At 47.4% G+C, this 18,806-nt stretch overlaps 1 protein-coding gene and 1 long non-coding RNA gene across 4 annotated transcripts; one reads left to right on the forward strand and one right to left on the reverse strand.

Moving 5' to 3' along the window:
* The first annotated feature begins 301 nt into the window (after positions 1-301).
* LOC147957230 (uncharacterized) lies at positions 302-6,766 on the forward strand. Its single transcript, XR_015611577.1, has 4 exons — positions 302-677; positions 766-5,931; positions 6,191-6,306; positions 6,415-6,766. It is a non-coding gene; the product is annotated as an uncharacterized LOC147957230 (long non-coding RNA).
* Positions 6,767-12,296: 5,530 nt separating this feature from the next.
* On the reverse strand, positions 12,297-17,564 carry LOC125522172 (putative disease resistance RPP13-like protein 3). 3 transcript variants are annotated; one of them, XR_015611404.1, is made up of 5 exons: positions 17,280-17,564; positions 13,822-16,776; positions 13,514-13,636; positions 12,825-13,102; positions 12,297-12,671 (listed from the first exon to the last, which is right to left on the reverse strand). XR_015611404.1 is itself a non-coding variant. In XM_087536412.1 (3 exons), exons 1-3 carry the CDS (start codon positions 17,393-17,395, stop codon positions 13,618-13,620), a joined length of 3,090 nt encoding a protein of 1,029 aa, XP_087392538.1. In that variant the 5' UTR covers positions 17,396-17,564; the 3' UTR covers positions 13,151-13,617. The 3 variants fall into 3 exon arrangements, 1 of the variants encoding a protein (XP_087392538.1); XR_015611403.1 differs by having other exon boundaries at positions 12,825-13,116; XM_087536412.1 differs by lacking the exons at positions 12,297-12,671; positions 12,825-13,102 and having other exon boundaries at positions 13,151-13,636.
* Positions 17,565-18,806: the final 1,242 nt, after the last annotated feature.

An 18,806-nucleotide genomic window follows, 5' to 3' on the forward strand; every position in this document is an offset into this window, starting at 1 on the left:
ACTAGCTAGTAGAGCAGGTTTATACCCCTCGCTACTACTACATACTAGTAGCGCGGGTTTTTACCCTTCGCTACTAATAAGTTGATACTAGTAGCATGGGTTTTTACCCCTCGCTACTACTAAGCGGTCTCTACCGTGCCTTCCCGGGACATGCCATAATAGTAGCGAGGGATACAAACCCGCGCTACTACTAAGTTGATAGTAGTAGCGCGGTTTTATACCCCGCTACTACTAAGTATGAGGGAGGTGAAATCCCATATCCTCGCACTGCTGCGCGACCCACCCCCGATCACTCCCACGTCCCACCCCACCAAACACTCTCTCTCTCTCTCTCTCTCTCTCGTGAACCTGCAAAAAAAACTCTCTCGTGCGAATCCCTCAAAAAAACTCTCTCGTGCGAACCCCCACCCCTCTCGGTCGACCCTCCTCTCCCCCACGATCTCCTCACCGCCGCCAACACCCACGTCGTCCGGTTCCGGCGAGCTCCGGCCGCGCGCAACACTCCCCCAAGCTCCCCAAGCTCCAGCCGTCCCTCCCCTCCGTCCAGATCCGTGCCTCAATGCTGCACCCTTGCCCACGGTTAGGGTTTCGGGCGCCTCCCGTGTTCTTGCCGGAATCCACCACAATCGGCGATGGCGAGGCCGGAGCTTGCGGGATCCGTCATCGGTGTTTCCCAGGTAGGCCCTTCCCCTCCTTCCTTGCTGAGGTCCACCCTCTTCTCTCTTCTCCTCACCTCACCTTCTCCTCCTATCCCCTTTTCCGCAGGTCACCATGGCGCGGAGACAACAATGACGGCAAGAGAGCAGGCCCGGCCCTGACGCGGGGGGGGGGGGGGGGGGGGGGGGGGGGGCATCCCGGGCCCCCAGCCAGGTACGTGCGAGGCTGAAAGCAACCACCCGATCTGCCCTGAGGCGCCATTAGAGCACTAGCTGTTCTGCACTTCTGTCTCCACGAAGAAGTTATCTCCTTTAGCAAATTGGGCCTTGGGCCTCTCTGTTCTTTCACTTCTCATCCAGTTGAAAATAAGTTACTTTGAGCTCCTTCTTCATCTAGAATAACACTTAGGCTCTCAGTATGATAATCGCTACGTTAATTGGCTTGGCACACCAATTTTGGTGCAGAACAGCCGGCGTGCCTGCTCTGCATCGGAATTCAGAAAGAAGCACTAATGCAACAGTAGGGCCAGTTTGCAACTTGTGCAGCACAGAATTGCGAAGCAGTCAGCCGTTCACCTAGGCTGCATCGCTGTCTCCACGGAATTGGGCCTTTCTCATATTTCCTTTTGCAGTTTTGCTTCGGAAAAACAGCACTTGTGTGTTATGTCATGTCGACCTCTTACAATCACGTGAGCTCAATCCCTGACCATGAGATGGGAAACCACGGCCTGTAGTTGCTTTAGTGCTTTACTGAACCTTCTACACACCACCATGGCATGAAGCACCATGGTTTAGTAATTAGGTGTTTGTTCCCTAAAAAAAAGTAATTAGCTGTTTGTAGCCTTGATTCTAAAAAAAGGTGTTTGTTGCTTGCGGAGATAGAAAACAGTGGCTCAACCTAACAAACTAATATCTCTAAAAAAAGGTGTTTGTTGCTTGCGTAGATAGAAAACAGATATCTATATTTTCGGGTATCTTACTTTGGTCTTAATATGCTTATATTGGTGAATGTAGTTGTTGTGTCGTAGAACTTTAACTTTATCTTTGTGCAATCAGAAAACGTAGTTTGCCCTTCGCCACCTCGCGCCGCCGCAATTGGCTTGATCCCCCTTGTGATTCCCCTTGCTATGGTCGTCTAATAGAGAGAGACTAGAAATACCAATTCTTAAAAGCAAAATGCTCAGAAAAATATAGGACAGGGACGTACCATGGCACTGCTCTGCAAGCACAGATAGTCCATCATATCTTTAGTCCACAATCAGCATGCAGTCACATCGCGTTGCCCTCAAGAATGGTCTAAGACTTGTCCGTTGGGTTCCACTGAACTGTTATTTTTGTTCTGAAAAATCATTTCTCAACCAGTCAATTTCGTCGGACTCTACTTGCCCTCCCTCCTCCGCAGTATTTGTCTTTGCATACTACGTAGCCCACACAATTTAATCACCATATCTTATCGCCTACCATTCCAAGGTGCATCGTCCACGCAATTCAATCAGCATATCTATCTCCTACCGTTCCGATGTGCCTTAATAGCCTGCGGTTGTCGCTGTTTCGGATTTCTAACCTTACAATTCACATACTTTAACTTTGTAAACCAGTAAACATTCTAGAGGAACCTGCAAATAAAAAAACAATCCAACAAAGACACCCCTGTTGACGTATAAATGTATTGCTTAATTTCTTTCATCAGATCGGTCTGTTGGTTACATTGGCTAGAGCATGCACTTCTACATGGTATCGGAGCCAAGAGGTCTTAAATTCAAGACCAGGGTGATGTAATTAAATTGCAGCCCACTTCCGGTCCACGTTTAGGCCTGAGGAAGAGTGTTACTCCCTCCATTTTTATATACAAGGCCACAAACTCAAATTACAGGTACCAAGACAATAATTAATGTGTGCTTTACAAGCTAATTTGTTTTCTCGTTTACCGGATTAATTAATAGGGTGCATGCACATTAGAGGAAACTGAGTGGCCGTGGGAGAGGAAGTAGGTGAGTGTGTCATTATCATCCACTACATGAATGCTAGTAATTAAGTCATGGGTTACTAGTACGAGAAAACATCATTAATATTTGCCTCGATTATTGTTAGTGGCCTTGTATAGATGCAAAATGTGTTTTTCATAGTGGCCTTGTATATAAAAATGGAGGGAGTACTATAAAATTATTGTCTTTTCTCTTTCATCAGATCGATCTTTTGGTTGCATTGACTAGAGCATGCACTTCTACACTAGGCAATACATTTATACGTCAACAATACCGTCGACGGGTGAATGAAATTGACTGATATGTTGTGGGAAAAAGAAAAAAATTTAAAGAAAGACTGACGTGAGACTGATTCCACGCAAAACAGCAAAGTTTTGACAAAGTAACGAATTCGTTATTTTCACATTGTCAAGGTTTAGTCCACCCAGTCACATTGCATCGCACTCCTTTGGCTGCGTCTTTTTCGTTCTGGTGGACGATTGTCTCTTTTGAAAGTTCGATCTGCTGCTGAACAATCAACAATCCATCAAAGTCTTTCATTTCCCCGTTTATTTGTATTGGTATATCATCCATGCAATTCATCGCCAGATCTCAAATGTCTCCATCTAACTTGTTGCTTCCGTTGTGTGTATGTTTCGCTCGCATCGCAGCCACTAGACCACCGTTTTTGAGTCGAACGAGTAGTCGCGACTAGTCGTCGACGGGTCGTAACTGAAGGTCGACTCGAATCATTGGCTGAGTCAAGCGACTCGATCGACTAGTCCAGGTTATTGAGTTGAACGACTAAAAGTTGGCCCTGTCTATCATATTTTTTTCTATTTGGTCCCCCCCCCCCCCCCCCCCCCGACCCAAACCTATCATGCGACCCTCTCCCCATTGCCCCTTGGCCACCCCCCCAGAATCCTGCCGGCCGGCGCCGCATATACTAAGGTAATTTTATTGCACCTATTGCTTAACTCATGTCGACTAGTCGTTCATGAGACTAGTCAAAAGTTGCTACCCCAGAATGACTCGTCGACTCGAAAACATTGTATTAGACCAGGTGTGCAAGCACAAGAAGGCTACAAACCTGGGCGATGTGGCAACCTGACAATCTCTTCTCTGTTCAGGCTCGTCTCCAGGTTAGAGTAGAACAGATGATCAGGAGCATTTTGTGAGGAAAAGTCCTTTGTAAAGCAAGCATTTTGCCAGGAATTTGGTAGCTTGAGCTGGAGCCACTCATAACTGTTTTCTGGGTCTTCCCTTGCCCCGTCAATGGTGTGCTCAGGAAATTCACATGTTAGACGTACAACAATCGCCAAGGATTCCATTGCCTTCTCTTTCTTGTTGCAACAAACCTCAAGGCTTATTCTCCGATGCCTACCCGCTGCCGAGGCCTATCAGATGTCTTCATCTGGGTTTGGTGGTTTTGGTGGTTGCAACTGGTGCTTGTGGTGGCTGACGAGCAGCAAGGAGATGTCTGCTCGGCAAAGAGGTGTGGCAACCTCACCATCTCCGACCCATTCCATTTCACTGACCTCTGACGCAGAAGGTTCGTGTGCTTTCCTTGGATTTTGAGGTCAGTTGCTTAAATGAAAGCCCTCAGTTCTTTAGAGTTCTGCATCCCTAGGCTTTGCAATCATGGACATCTCGGCGGCTCGTCGGAACGGAGAGCTGGCGCAGACAAGAGTGAGCTGCAGGAACAAGTGGGCGGTGCTTGCACGCACGGGAATGCCTCCGACGCGACCGGGAAGTACGCCGGCTACGCTTTGGAGGGCTGTGATGCTTCCGTCGTGCCTGTGCTGGGCTCATCAGCAGGGGTGAAAGCGAGCGACTATGAGTTACTCATAGTTGATCAATTCAAGGGCCTTCCCAGTTTGGACAATGAAATGTGTTCACAAATGACATCCACATTGGTCGTACTAGGTCTAGCACGTTGGTTGAGATTCAAGTTGATCTGTGCTAGTTCTAGGCTAATCAAAATTTATGTTTATTTATGAAAAAGTATCTGTCTGATATAGACGTGATTACTGTGTAGAAGAGTACCACTGTTTCTTGTTCAGTGCACTGTTTCTCTGCTTACCTACTGTCAATGCCGAGCAACATTTTCATCTTTACTTTTCAGTCATACTCATGCGAGTTCCGTTCATGTGCATGTGTTTATTTTGTGGTGACTGACAGGGAGCGCACCGTTGGTTACCAATCACTGCACAATCGTCCAAATTTTTTCCGCTTAATGTTCATTGCCCAACAGGCTAGAGCGCACACTGAGCCTTGTTTTGCCTACCACTTATTGCTGTGGTGCTGGAGGAACCAAGCTAAGCTCCAGCAGAACCTCATGTACCACATGTACATATAGTCCAAAAGAATTCTAAAAGGGGGTCTTGGGGTTTCGTTACCATTTATTTGGTGTGTCTGCCATTTGGGTTTGTATCTTGGGTCTTGGTTTTGTAGACCATGTGTGGTTGTGTGTGTCTTGTTCTTTGGGTTTTGGTTTTTGGTTTTGGGGGGTTCGATACATTGTGCGTCAACATACACTGCTAGCTTCCCGTGGAGATCAGCACTAATGAATAAACAAATCCTGGTTGTTTTTTCATTTATGATGCTTATGCCGTCGAGATCAATGAGCATGGAATAGCAGCTCGAGACAGAGGCGCGTTTGATTGGGAACTTATTCCGGTGTGTGCATTATCATGAGGGCCCCAAAACTCCCTTGTTCTGTATGAAATATTGTCTCTTAGGTACCAATTTCAAACATATATTATTGACCAGGTTGACATTCCTTCTGGTAGAGGCAGACCACCAGTTTTTGTTGCAAGGATGAAAGTCTTGCAAAGGTAGTCCTGCAATATAGTGCTTCCTTTAAACATTGTAGCATAATTAATATGCAGCCAGAGTCTAGTATGATATCACAATCTTGAGTAAAGCATTTGAATTTAAGCTAGTAGATATTGATCTCTGTGATTGAAGTGTGTCTGTTTAATACCTCTAAAATCAACAATTGATACTTCTTAGTGCAGCATTGTAGCTTTACTTTTACACGATCAGATTACCTTTGGTACAGTGGTAAATGTATCATCTTAAGAGTGTACTGAAGCTATATTACTTTGTAGCTCGAATTTTAGGCTTTCTCCATGGTTAATATAAGTTATGTAAAGCAATGTTTACCTAGAAGTGCAACTGTAGTGCCATTCTTATCTTTTAATGTACAACGACGGTGCCGCTGCACTTGTGTTAGTCAGTGGGGAGAAAGCTAAAAACCTTGGTCTTCAAGTTCTTGAAGGGCCAGAGGGTATGCTGATGCTGCTCAGGTAAATCTTACATGCCTCATCATTAATCATTGTTGGTGAAACAAATGACACTTGAGAAATCTCAGCCCATTGTTCTTATTAATGAATATTGTTACCAACATTATCCTTTCCTGTGTCTCAAAACTGTCAACCTGACTCATATAATGATCTTTTTCTTTAGGATTCACGGCTTTTTTTTCCTTTTTTTTGTTATTATGCATCACTATGAGTTCATTGTATTAAGATTCCTTACAACTCCAAGCACCTGGGCTATTTACAGAAGGAGGGGACCCGACCTTCTTCACATCTCGCGGCAGTGTTTTCCTTTGATTCGTTCATGTAACAAGGAGGGGACCCGGCCTTCTTCATGTCTCGTGCAACAAGGACTAGCCTCCGGTTGTTACTATTGATTCATGTGCATGTGCTAAAAAGAAAGAAAATACCCTACAGGATTTGAATGCTGACGCGTACTAACAAGTTTTCACTTTCCCGACGTGGCCGCAGGGGTGATCGACGCTGACTACCGCAGCCCGGTGGGTGTCGTGCTCTTCAACCACTCGGAGGTGGACTTCGCCGTGAAGCCCGACGACCGCGTCGCACGGATGATCGTCCATGTGATCACGACGCCGGAGGTCGCCGAGGTGGAGGACCTCGATGCCATCGTTCGGGGTGAGGGAGGATTCGGGTCCGCCAGCATCTGAACTCCGAGCCTTGGTAGATACATGTAGAGAACTGGTCTATTTAGGCTGGTGGTGGAACACTAGGGAAGATACCTACCTTTGGTTGTGTGCGTTTATTTTATTTTGCATTGGACGTGTCTCTGATTTCTATCTATAAATAATGCATTTAATTATTATTTTTAATTTCTAATTTGTTAGTAGTAGCGTGGGGAAAAATTACACGCTACTAGTATTTAGCATAGTAGTAGCGCCGGGTATTCTAGACGCGCTACTACTATTTTGTTAGTAATAGCGCGGTTTTAAATAGTAGTAGCGTGGATGACACCCGCGCTACTACTAACTTTATAGTAGTTACGCGGGTGTCACCCCCGCTCCTACTAACTTTTAGCTGTAGTGCTATTATCACGGTGACCCGCACTACCACTAACAAAAAAACCCACGCTACTAGTAGCATTTTTCCTAGTTGTGTCAAAGTGTCTCCTTGATCTGATAGTTGAACGTCCATCAACTTTCTCACTGTATAACCAGGAATTCCATTGATCTCCTACTAAAGACCACCTGAATTGGATATTCAAAGGTACCGTCTACAAAACCGTTGCTACGTAATCCTCCTTACGTTGAGCAATATGATACAGGGAAGGATACTGGAGAGCTAGCGGTGTGTTACCTAACCAAGTATCCTTCCAAAACCATCTTGTTGTACCATCCCCAACAATGAACTTCACCCTATGGAAGAAGGTTTCTTTCACTCCCATGAGTCCCTTCCAGAATGGGAATCATTAGGTCTAACGGTAACCTGAGCAAGGGTTTCAGAGTGCAATTATTTATTTCTCAGGATTTGTGCCCACATACCCTCTGATTCCTGTGATAGCCCATATAACCACTTGCTGAACAAGCATTTATTTTTAATCTCAAGGTTCTCTATCCCAAGACCCCCTGGTCTTTTGGACGACAAATAATATTCCATCTTGCCTGGTGATACTTTGTCTTAATCTCGTCTGACCGCTAGAAAAAACGAGATCGATAGAAATCTAGTCTCTTTCGTACCCCTTTAGGCACCTCAAAGAAAGAAGAAACATTGGCATACTCATAAGTACCAAATTTATCAATACTAGCCGTCCTCCATATGACATAAGCTTACCCTTCCAGCAGCTTAGTTTCTTCTCGAATCGATCCTCGATACATTTCCACTCCTTACTAGTTAATTTCCTATGATGGATAGGAATGCCTAGAGAGTTGAACGGTAATGAACCCAGATCACAACCGAACAATTGCCTATAGCTGTCTTGTTCATCTTTGGCCCTACCAAAGCAGAACAATTCACTCTTGTGGAAGTTTATCTTTAGACCAGACAGTTGTTCAAACAGACACAACACTAGTTTCATATGCCTCGCCTTAGCAAGATCATGCTCCATGAAGACAATAGTGTCATCCGCATATTGTAGGATAGAGACACCCCCCCTCCACCAGATCGAGCAAAGAACTATCCCTCAATAATGCTATGTCCTGTTCCCCTTGCATAAGGCTTTGTGTTTGCCGAACTTTAACAGTGGCATGCCTCTATACAAGTCACTTTGGAACACGAGTGTGAGTGCGCGCTTTATTTTCAATAGTTTAAAAATCATATTTCGAAGCTTCAACACATGCAATGTTTTATGACAAAATAAATTGACATGTCGCAAATGTGTGGATTTTTAGTGGTGAACAGTGTGCGTACTGTTCATGTTTTCGGAATCATGTATTGCTTTTCAGACGAAGTGCCTTTTCTAAATCAATCATGAGTTGTTTTTCAGACGAACTGCCTTTTGAAAATCATGAACTGTTTTTCAGACGAAGTGAATGTTCTGTATCTCAAATTGTAAAAATAAGATACTGTATCTTACTGATAGAAGAGCAAGGGTATGATGAGATCACTTGTGCGAGCGCAATCCACTAGTGATCTGTACTGACGTGACATATAGGTCCTGTATGGTCCTGTTCAAATAATTGCGGTGTCCCAGCTGGCTGATGTATCATTAGTCTGGTTGTTGGGATCCAGCCATCGCCCATCGATTGCAATTTGGAAACCATGCAAAAGGAGATGTGGTGCAGATAGGATCCAGCGATCACGCATGGCATTACGCGTCGTCCTCCGCCTAGGGCGACTCGGGCAGCTAGAAACCTAGCCGCTACCGCCGTAAACTCCCTTCTCCTCTTCCTCCGCCGCCGGGCTAAGCTCGGGGGCCGACGGCGGTGGCGGGGATCTCCTCTCTCGCGCGTCTCCGGGGTGGGGCGGACCCTAAGACGTGTGGTGGCACAATCGATCTGGGATCTGCGGCGCGGCGGAAGGCTACAGGCGGCAGGAGGCCGGCCCGTCCTCGGACGGCGACGGCTTGGCGTGGCGGAGGCCAGGGCTGCGGGCGCTGCGGATGGCCCTTCTGGCGGCGGCGGCGGCCGGCTTGGCTGCGTTGGCATGCATGCTGCCTTCAGATCGGCGACGGCGGCGTGGAGAGCCTAGTGGTCTCGTCGGCGGTACCTCCGATCAGATCTGTTCTGACCGGTGCAGCCGGCGGTGGTGGTCATCTCTTTCGTCAGAGGTGGTCGGCCTGAGGCTGGGTCTTCGGATCTCGGGATCTGTCATCTGGCACCAGCTGCGAGTCGGGGAGACGTAGTTGCCAGTGAAAACCGAGCGGACAGCGGGCGATGGCGGCGTTCCACGTCGTTACCTTGATGAAGGCATCGTCATGTGACTACCGTCGACCCACTCGTATTGCTCTGGGGAAAACCCTAGGATCTGGTGTTCCAGACCGGACGATGGCGGCACTGCGGTGTCGTTTCTCTCTCGGGAACATCGTTTTGTGGAGCAGCGCTAGAAGTCAGAGGCAGGAGGTGGAGCGGCTTCGTCTTGCACGGAGGTTCGGTGGAGATGTCAAGTCATGCCTGACCGACAGGTGCTAGACTTGGTCATGCCTGGTCGGCAGGTGCTACGCATGACAGATCCTCTAAGGGCTTCAAGCTGTGTCGGCTGGTGGTACTTGGCAGCATGGCGCTGAGGTGTATCAGTGGCGACCGCGACATGTTCAGCTGTTTGCGCACAGGGAGGAGGTGCCGTTGGGCGCCATGGTGGCGTCGAGGTTAGCTGGAGTGAGCAAGGTTGATGCATCAATACAGTTCTGAAGATGGAGCGGTGGCAGTTGGCGGCGGCAGCCTCTGAGGGCACGCCGGACCAGTGTGTGCCCCAGACCCGGTAAGTGGCTAGATGTTAGGCTTGGCTGCGATGTCTGTTTGGTATTAGGCTCAGACTATCTGCGCCCCTTCATCAACTGGATAGATGTAGCGACAATTTGTTGCTTAGACGGCGGCTTTAGTCTTACTGTTGTATGACTTTATAAGGTTTTATGAGAATAATAAATAAAGTGGTCGTATGCATCGTCTAGATGCAGAGGCCGAGGTCATCCTCCTTTTTTTTTAAAATAAAATAAAATAACGCATGGCATGACGCTCCGTGCATGACGTCGTGTGTCTTTGGACTTGGGACATGCAGCTGAATAGCTGTGCACAAGTTCTACCAGCAAGTTTTCAGTAGTCATCAATCAATAGTAGGGCTACAGTTGTTCATATCTATCTTGTCAAATTCAAGTGTTTCTCACATGCATTTCAAAATGCATGAGCTGTTTCTCATTTCCAGAGACAGCTCATTCACATGGAAATACATGCGAGTATAAGACAAATCGGTGTTCGTTCAAAAACGATGTGTCCAAAACAATTAATGGACTCGTGAGTCTGAAGGAAACTGAGCATCTACTTCTGTGACTCCAGACCTTCAACGATCAATCCTGCTTTCTGATGAACAATAGTATTTGTCCAACAGTGTACGTACTCAGTCAAGAGGTGTTTCCATGAGCAGAGCATAGCAGAGAAGCAGGTGAACGCAGCAGTTCAATTGTAAACTCTATATATACATACTCAGTCCACTTATCCTGCAGACTCCTGGCCGGTCTATGAAACCGCCCACAGTTGGAATCAGGAAACATGGCTAGCATACATGTATACCGAAAAAGGCTTTCGCCCCGCTTTATATATAAAGCACCGATCAACAAGCATCCAGTACAAACGCACCCCATAACTACACACGCACACACCCAAGGCAGGATACAAAGGCGCTGAGCGCAGCAACACCACCTCTAGCACTATCACTACGAAGAGATGAAGCTACATATGACGATCCATGAGCTTCAAGGCGGCGCCTTCAGGAAGGGTACGACACCGGCGCGCCGCCACCGCCCGATCCAAGGATCAGAGTTTCCCCTGGGGCTGCATGATGGGCAATGAGAGCCGCGACGATGCCTTCAAGAAGGGAAGATCTTCGCCACCGCCGGTCCGTCCGAAGATAGAACAAGTTTTCACCTCGGCCAACACTCACCGCCACCGAACGCCACACCCCGGCTACCACGCCGTCCACACGGCCATGGCGAGCGGGCAGTACCAAGCAACGGGCTCTGCCCAAGAGCACCGCGCTACCACCACCAGGGCCGCCGCCCCGACATCCAAGACCTTGACACCACCTCACCTAAGACCCGTCGCTACCCCAACCAAAGAGACGAGCAGAAAGGTCCCACCTTTCGCACCCCTGGGCAACCCCCATCATCGAGACCCGATAGGTCGGCCAGAACTGGCATCCATCAGCCCGTCATGCAGCCCCGAGCGCGAGACGAACTCGATCCTATAGCACCGTGAGGGGGACGAGGTCAGTCCTGCTGCACTGTGCGCGAGACGAGCTCGGTCCTGCCACACCGGACGCGAGACGAGCGATGGACCGCGGCTGGGAGAGGGCCAGCCCTTCGATGGAAGTAGTGCCCGGACGACGAGGAGATGGGGCGAAGGTCAAGACGGTCCGAACGCGGACGAGCCGACGCCGGAGAAGCCGGCCGTCGCCGCAGTCAGAGCCGCCGAGCCACCATGAAGCCGCCACGACACCGAGAGGCCACCACCAACGCCGGACCTCCCGCGCCGCCGCCCACGGCCAGAGCAACGGCCACGCCCGGCCGCTGCCCACCCGCGCTGCCCGACAAGCTCCAAGCGTCGGAGCAGCCGGGCACGCACCACCGAAGCCACACGCCGGAGCGCCAGCCACCACCACAGAGCATGCGCATCCACGCCCTGGCCAACACCACCGGAAGCCCCACCACCCCACCGGAGAAGCACAGCCACCAGCAGCACCACCACCACCTTAGCAGGGCCGCCAGCCGTCCCCCGCCGCCACCAACCCCCAACACCAACCAGATCTGGGCAGAGCCACCCAGATCCGCCGCCAGAGCTACTCGCCTCCTCGGATCCCCACAAGCCGCCGCTGGAGGGGGGAGGGAGGAGAGGGGGGCACTCCTGCGGGCCAGCACGACGCCGGAGAGGGGAGGGAGCCGGAGCAGAGGAGAGCCGCCGCTCGACGCCGACGGGCAGGAGGGGGCGCCCCGCGACGCCGGCCACCTGCGCGCGGGAGGAGACGCCCCGCCGCCGCCTGTGCCACGCGGCCTTTGGCCGGTGACGCCGCCGGCGGCGGCGAGGGAGGAGAGGCTGAGGCGAGTGGCTGGGGCGGCGGCGCTAGGGAAGCCGCCCGGAGTCGCCCGCGGGAGCGACTCGGAGCGACTCGGTTCCATTGGGGTGATACCAGCATACATGTATAACAACTCAAACTTGTGGAAGTTGGATAACAACACACAAAACCGTCATTCTTTGTTTACAAACAGCTACAACACATGGAGATTAATAAATAATACTATATCTAAAGAAAACAGAGAGAGTGCTAGTGAACATAGTGAGTCCGTATTCACAATTAATCGCACATCTTCAACTCCGGTTGATCCATTATGTGGTGTTCCACGACAACTGATTGTCATCTGGACCACTTCTAATCTCTTCCTGAGATCTCTAAATGGCATGGTAGCATGCTTCATGACATCCGTTATAGAGCAATGCACTCCTTTGCCCAGATGTACATCTTCACTTTGCGGCATATATATAGAGCAATGAAAAACATATGCAGCTTTTCTAGTAGCAGCATCTTGTGTGGTGGGGTCCATTGCATTTTCCATGTCTTCTCTCGAACTGAAATGCATACACAAAGCACGCATTAGTGTGTTTAATCAGAAAATGTATTTTGTGTTTGCAAGGTGAAAACGACACGGGAAATTGCAAGTATACGAAAGAGCATGTGACATGACAACTACAAAAGGAGGAGTTGGTGCTTGTTGAACTGACCAGTTATCAGGATGATGACTTCATGTTTCATGTTGAGAGGCACTTGGACTGTCGAGACAGTGACAGGGAGAACTCTTTCCTGGATCAGTAAAAGATCCAACGACTTCCAATTTCACTCGAGATTATTCAGTGTCCTTGGTAGCACAGGATTGCTGGGATGTTTGTTCACTTCGGTCTTCGGGTAAAGGAGCTCGGTGCTCACATCGCATCTAGCAAGCAGAGTTGCTCCAGTTCCTCCTAGATATCAACATTTCTGACAGCTTTAAGATACTTCCATTCTGAAAAGTGAACACTGAAGAAGGTGTTTATCTCACAAACAAGCAACAAATTTTTTCTGCTACGAAATGGATTACAGGATAATTGAAGAAGAGATATAAATCCACTTCAGCTTATCAGGTAGGCTTCGCATGTCCAGCAGGTAAATAGCAGTGGAACTAATTGCAGGTAATTATATTGAACTAGGCATTGGGATAAGCAAATAACGAACTGCACGCAGGTCATCAAATGTGCGTCTAAAAGACAATTCTTTTCAATTTTAAATTCAGTAGCACAGACATAACTTGTTACACACTTTGTTTTTGCGAATATAACTTCTTAAAGACGTTGAGACAAATAGTTTGTGTGCGTGAAAGAGAGTCTGACAAACATCATGAGAAATCTGCTGGAACCATACAAAATTTGAGCGGTACCAACAATGGCGTCAGAAGATGACAGCGGCGGCAGTCGAAGAAGTGAAGGAGAAGAAACGGGCAAGGAAGTGCAGCATCCAGCAGGGGTCAACCGAAACTCGTCTTCACCGCAGATCATCTTCGCTGTTAAACGGCAAGAAAACAGAAGAGAAGGGAGATAGATTGTAAGTGCCTAGTAACTAACATCAACAGGAAGATAGATTGTACAGTACTCCCTCCGTAAACTTAGTGATCTAAACTCTCTTATATTAGTTTACGGAGGAAGTACTGTACTTGCTACTGAACGAAAGATAAAGTAGCTAGCTGACCTATCGCTCCCCGTCGTCACCACCGCCACCTGGGGGGAGGAGCTCTCTCCCGCTGCTGCAGGGTCAGGATGGAGAGATGATTCCTGTCCCTCCGTTGGTTCCTCCACTTGTACTACAGTAGTGGATCCTTGGAAGATGTCACCCAGGTCGTGGTGGCTCCAGCACTCGAGGAGTCGCAGAACAGGATGGTTGGGGTGCACGCCCAGATCACCTTGCAGCGCACCAAGCCTCCCCACTTTACCGTAGCTTCCAAGTGAAATCTCGGTGAGCTTCGGAAGGTGCTTGACACCAATGATCCCTAATGGCAACCTGCAATGGGCAAATTGTATCTTTTCCATGTGGGGCGAGGTGCCCTCCTCAAATATCACTTCTTTCACTTCACTACAGGCACTAAAATCAAGTTTTCTGAGATTTTGGAATGCTCCCTCTCCGAAGACTAGCTTACCTCCAACATAAGCATTCTTGCGAAAACCAAGAAGCTTGAGGTTCGGCAGTGTCCCTAATAAGTCCATGGTTTTACTTTTACCTCCCATCAGTTTGCTCCTCTTCAGGTAAATCTTCACCAAATGCATCAAACTTCTAATCCAGTCTGGCATCTCTCCAAGAAATCCATTCAGCTTGAGGCTCTTCAGGAGTGGGGGAGGAGAGGAAACAGAATGCAGCCAATCAAGTTTTCCAAACGAGCAAACCCAGTTCCAGCTATCAGCATCCACATGAAGAGAGCGGAGGGAAGATAGCTTCTTGATAGCCTCGCGGAGTACCTTGCACTTCTGCTCGGTGGCACCAGCTGTTCCCACTCGTAGCTTCCTAAGCCGCATAAGCTCTCCCAACTCTTTAACTGCCTTGCTGCTGGTTCGTTTCACATCCACAACCTCTAGTACTTGTAAGACATTAAGATTGCTGAACCCTTTCGGGATCCTCACACCCACTGACACAGAACAACAGCTAGAACAGGCCATGTGTAGCTCTGCAATTTTCTCGGCGTGCTCATCAGGATCAACAAACGGTGTGAACGTCATGGGCAAGCAGAGTGTGTGCATCAAGCAATCTTTGGGGCTATGTAGATCGAAATAGGAGTACTCATGTTTTCTTGTACACCGGAGGCTAAGGAGGCACTCAAGTTTACTAATCTCATTTGGTAGGGTTGATATATGAGTGTTCCTTATGTCCAATGTCTGCAAGAAGTGTAATTTTCCTATGGATCTTGGAAGCTTATAAATATTTGTATACCCTTTATCGTAGAATAGATTCACATATTTCAAGTGACGCAACAACCTTATATTATTGATATCTATCTGTGTGGCTCCAAAATGTGCATCCTCTAGATCCAAGGCTCTTAGAATCCTCCAGTCACGTGAACAAAGTGAAGGTGATGACTCCACAGGTCTGTCACCAAACATGGTTATTGACCGCACATGGCTCCAATCAATGCCTATATCTTGGCACTTGCTACCATGGTATGCTACATGGCGAAAGTTGCCCTCCACGGCACTGGTTACATCATCTCCCACCAAGTACACAAAATTTTCCTCTCTAGCAATTGAGGCCATGACATCACGCATGATATCATGGATTCGGCAACTCTTAATGTCCCCTTCTATGCTCACTTTTGAGGGTTGAATCATGCTACGGTTGATAAGCTCAGTGAAATAACTTATTCCAACATCATGTAAGTGTATCCCATCCTTGGCTCTGACAAGTCCCTCAGCTATCCATCTCTCTACCAGACGCCTCCTTTTTATTTCAGAATCCTCAGGAAAAATGCTCAAATAGAGAAAGCATGATTTGAGATGAGATGGCAGGTGGTTGTAACTGAGAGTCACTATCGACCTCATTGCTTCGAGGCTAGGGTTGATCTCGAGCTCTGAGGGAATTTGCTTATAAATACTTTCCCACTCTGACAGTTTTTGGGTGGCAAGCATGCCTCCTATAGTGAGTACAGCCAGTGGTAGACCACCACACTTCTTTACTATTTTAGCGACCACGGTCTTCATGGTCTCATCATTTTCAATGTCTTTCTGCGTTTTCCTACTCTTTCTTAGTAGCAAATTTGTGGCATCATCTGCTTGCAGGTGCTTAAGATGGTAGATAAGCGATTCAGAAGTGCATTGCTCAGCCAATCCCACATCTCGTGTTGTTACTATTATTCGGCTACCTCTATTGTTTCTAATAGGAAAAGCAAAATTTGTGATCCAATTCCAAGCATCGATGGACCACAAATCATCAAGAACAATAAAGTACCTCTTCTCCTCTAGCTCTTTCCTGAGGTACATGCCGAGATCATCTACTTGCACTGCCTTCCCTTCAAGATCTTTCAAGCATTTCCTCAGAGAGTTGGTACCCAAAAGTTGCCTAATCATGTCCTTGAGCATCTCTATCTTGGAAAAGGACTGTGAGACGGTGACCCATGCACAACAAGAAAATTTATTCGCAATGTCTTCCTTACTTTCATAAGCCTTCCTTGCAAGAGTAGTCTTGCCTAAACCGCCCATGCCAACGACACATATCACCTTGCAAAGACCATCACTGGAGTTGACATCCACCATCGCAATCAACTCTTGTTTAGCCTTAGCAAAGCCCACAAACTCTGCCTCATCAATGTTGCTAGCTGAGTGGGTGCGAATATCTTCCGTGTAGGAATTCACCTCATCAATGCTGCTGGAGGCATCAGCGGTGATCAAGTTATAGCGTGTGTTCCTGTTGCTCACTTCTTCAACTCTTGCTTTGAGATCACGGATTTGGCTGGCAATCCGATGGCGGTCTTTCAGCTTGAGCAGCCGTCGAGACCGGCTGTGGCTTCCCACATGCACCATAAATTCATCAAGGCAATCCTCAATACCATAGGCTAGGTCCCTCACTTGCTTAGCCCACACCTGCAGTAGCCTATTATTTTCCTTGGTTGCTTCGGCGGTCACCAGAAACGCATGCATCGTCTCTAGCTCGTCTTTCATAAACCTGCCCAACAAATTAAGTTCATTAGAACAACTCTACAGCTGGTGAGAACACATGCAACAGAAGTATGCAACAGGAAATGAAGCATGACATAAGTTAGTCACATTTCTTCCTTTATTATCAGGAAATGAAGCATGCAAGTATGCAACAGAGCAGAACACATGCAACGTCTATGAGGCGAGAGCACACATCACAAACAAAAAGACCAACAAAGGATGCATAAGGATTTGATTATTTTTCTGGTCCCATATACTTCTTTTTGAGGGATTGTTAAAACCTTTTTTTTGTCGCCTCTCAAATCGTAACTTATGCGTGCTGATGGATGCATGATTTGTCATTCCCAGAAACAAAAAGGGCTGAGCAATTTCTACCAGAATATATACTAGCTAACCATAGAGAAAAAAGGTATTACGGGTAACAAGTAGCAACTTCATGTGCGGTGAATGGATCCAAGGAAACAGAGCAGGCCAGAGAAGAGTAGTGAGTGTGTGGGTGTTTTGACATACCAGATGTCCTTGCGGACGCCCATGAGAAGGCTCATCTCGGTGGCCGCGGCGGAGGCGGCCACGGTGATGACAGCGCCCAGCATGGATCTCGCCATGCTCACCACCGTGCTCGCCATGATCTCCGGCCGGCGTTGCTATCTCCGGCAGACTGCAGAGTCGAGTGCGCTGGATCGGAGAGGGGAAGAGAAGAGATAGCTACGAGCGTTTACTTGACTCTCGACCTCTCCGGTCTCCCCCGCTCCTGATCCAATAATTGAATCGCACTGCATTCCCTGCAAAATAGTGCCCCCATTGGGGCTCGTGCATGAACTGGACGGGCAGCAACAGTGAGTGCACTAGTGCAGTTGCTCAGTCAGTCCCACGCGGTGCCTTGCATTTCCAGCTAATTGCAGACTATGTTTTGATTCCTTCTCTTTCTCCTTTTTTTTCGATAAAGGTCGATTTTATTATCTCAAAATATAGCATCAAGTGGATACAAAACATTAAGAGTAACATCCGGTCTCTGCATAACTAAGATGCACACAGCCAAAATCAAAAGTCTAACAAAAAAAATCATGAAATACAAATCGATAAATCGGCAACAGTAGAGTCCTATAAACCGACACTATGCCTATGTCGAAGAAGGTGGTGGACCAATCCGTACGTTATGGTTGCAAGTTCAAATGATAGCTGTTCCTTTTACAATTTTGTCTCGTCCTGCAACCCCATACAAAATAACAACAATATTTGCTTCAAATAACAATAATATTACTTACATACTGTTGTTCTTTTTTGAAAAATAAATTAAGTATTTTGGGGCAAAAAGGAAAAACAAACAAGCATAGAGCATAGTGCGAATCTTACTGTTTTACTCGTGACCATACACAGAGGGGCAATAATGATCTGAACCTCTCTGGCCCAGCTCAGACTAACTAGCTTCCAGTTTTACTTCAGATCAACTTTATTCATAGCACGGGAATACCGGACGGCGGACGCATGATTGGGGTGCTTGTTCCAAGAAAAATATCCGTTCAAGAGGCCGGCCATTCGTTACATAATACTTGTCGTGGTTTTAATAGTTGTGTTGAGATGATGATCTAGCTTGCCTGATTCGTTGTGAACTATGAATATGAATATATGAGTGAGGGAGTTATTTTGGCTCCCATGCATACTCCAGGTTCTTGTACTAATTTGTGTGCATACTAGTAAGAATTAGATGAGTCTAGACTTAGAAACGGATATTCGAATTAGATTAGTTTCTTTCTTTGTGTGTAGAGTAGTTTTCATGTTTTTATATACCTTGGGTTCTGCACATCGTTAACATCGGGCTAAGGAAATGTTCGTCTTTTTCTTTTACGGCATATATGTGTTTATTATTTAGTCTAATTTTTTTATTTTTTTAGAAAAGGAGAATGACCCCCGGCCTCTGCATCTGGGAGATGCATGCGGCCATTTTATTGATTATTCTCGAGGACCTTACAAAATAGTACAACAATATGCCTGAATCCACCATCTTGGCAACTTCTGCCGCTACTCCAATCCATATGA

Source organism: Triticum urartu, chromosome 7A, assembly GCF_056163025.1.
Source record: "Triticum urartu cultivar PI428250 chromosome 7A, HENAU_Tu73, whole genome shotgun sequence".
Classification (NCBI taxonomy): Eukaryota; Viridiplantae; Streptophyta; class Magnoliopsida; order Poales; family Poaceae; genus Triticum; species Triticum urartu.

Bases quoted from the DNA above. Each gene is read 5' to 3' on its own strand.
- LOC125522172 (XM_087536412.1), bottom strand. From the start codon at position 17,395: ATGGCGAGCACGGTGGTGAGCATGGCGAGATCCATGCTGGGCGCTGTC. The intron at 16,777-17,279 runs GTATGTCAAAAC...TTTGTTGGGCAG, and splicing joins GGCGTCCGCAAGGACATCTG to GTTTATGAAAGACGAGCTAG.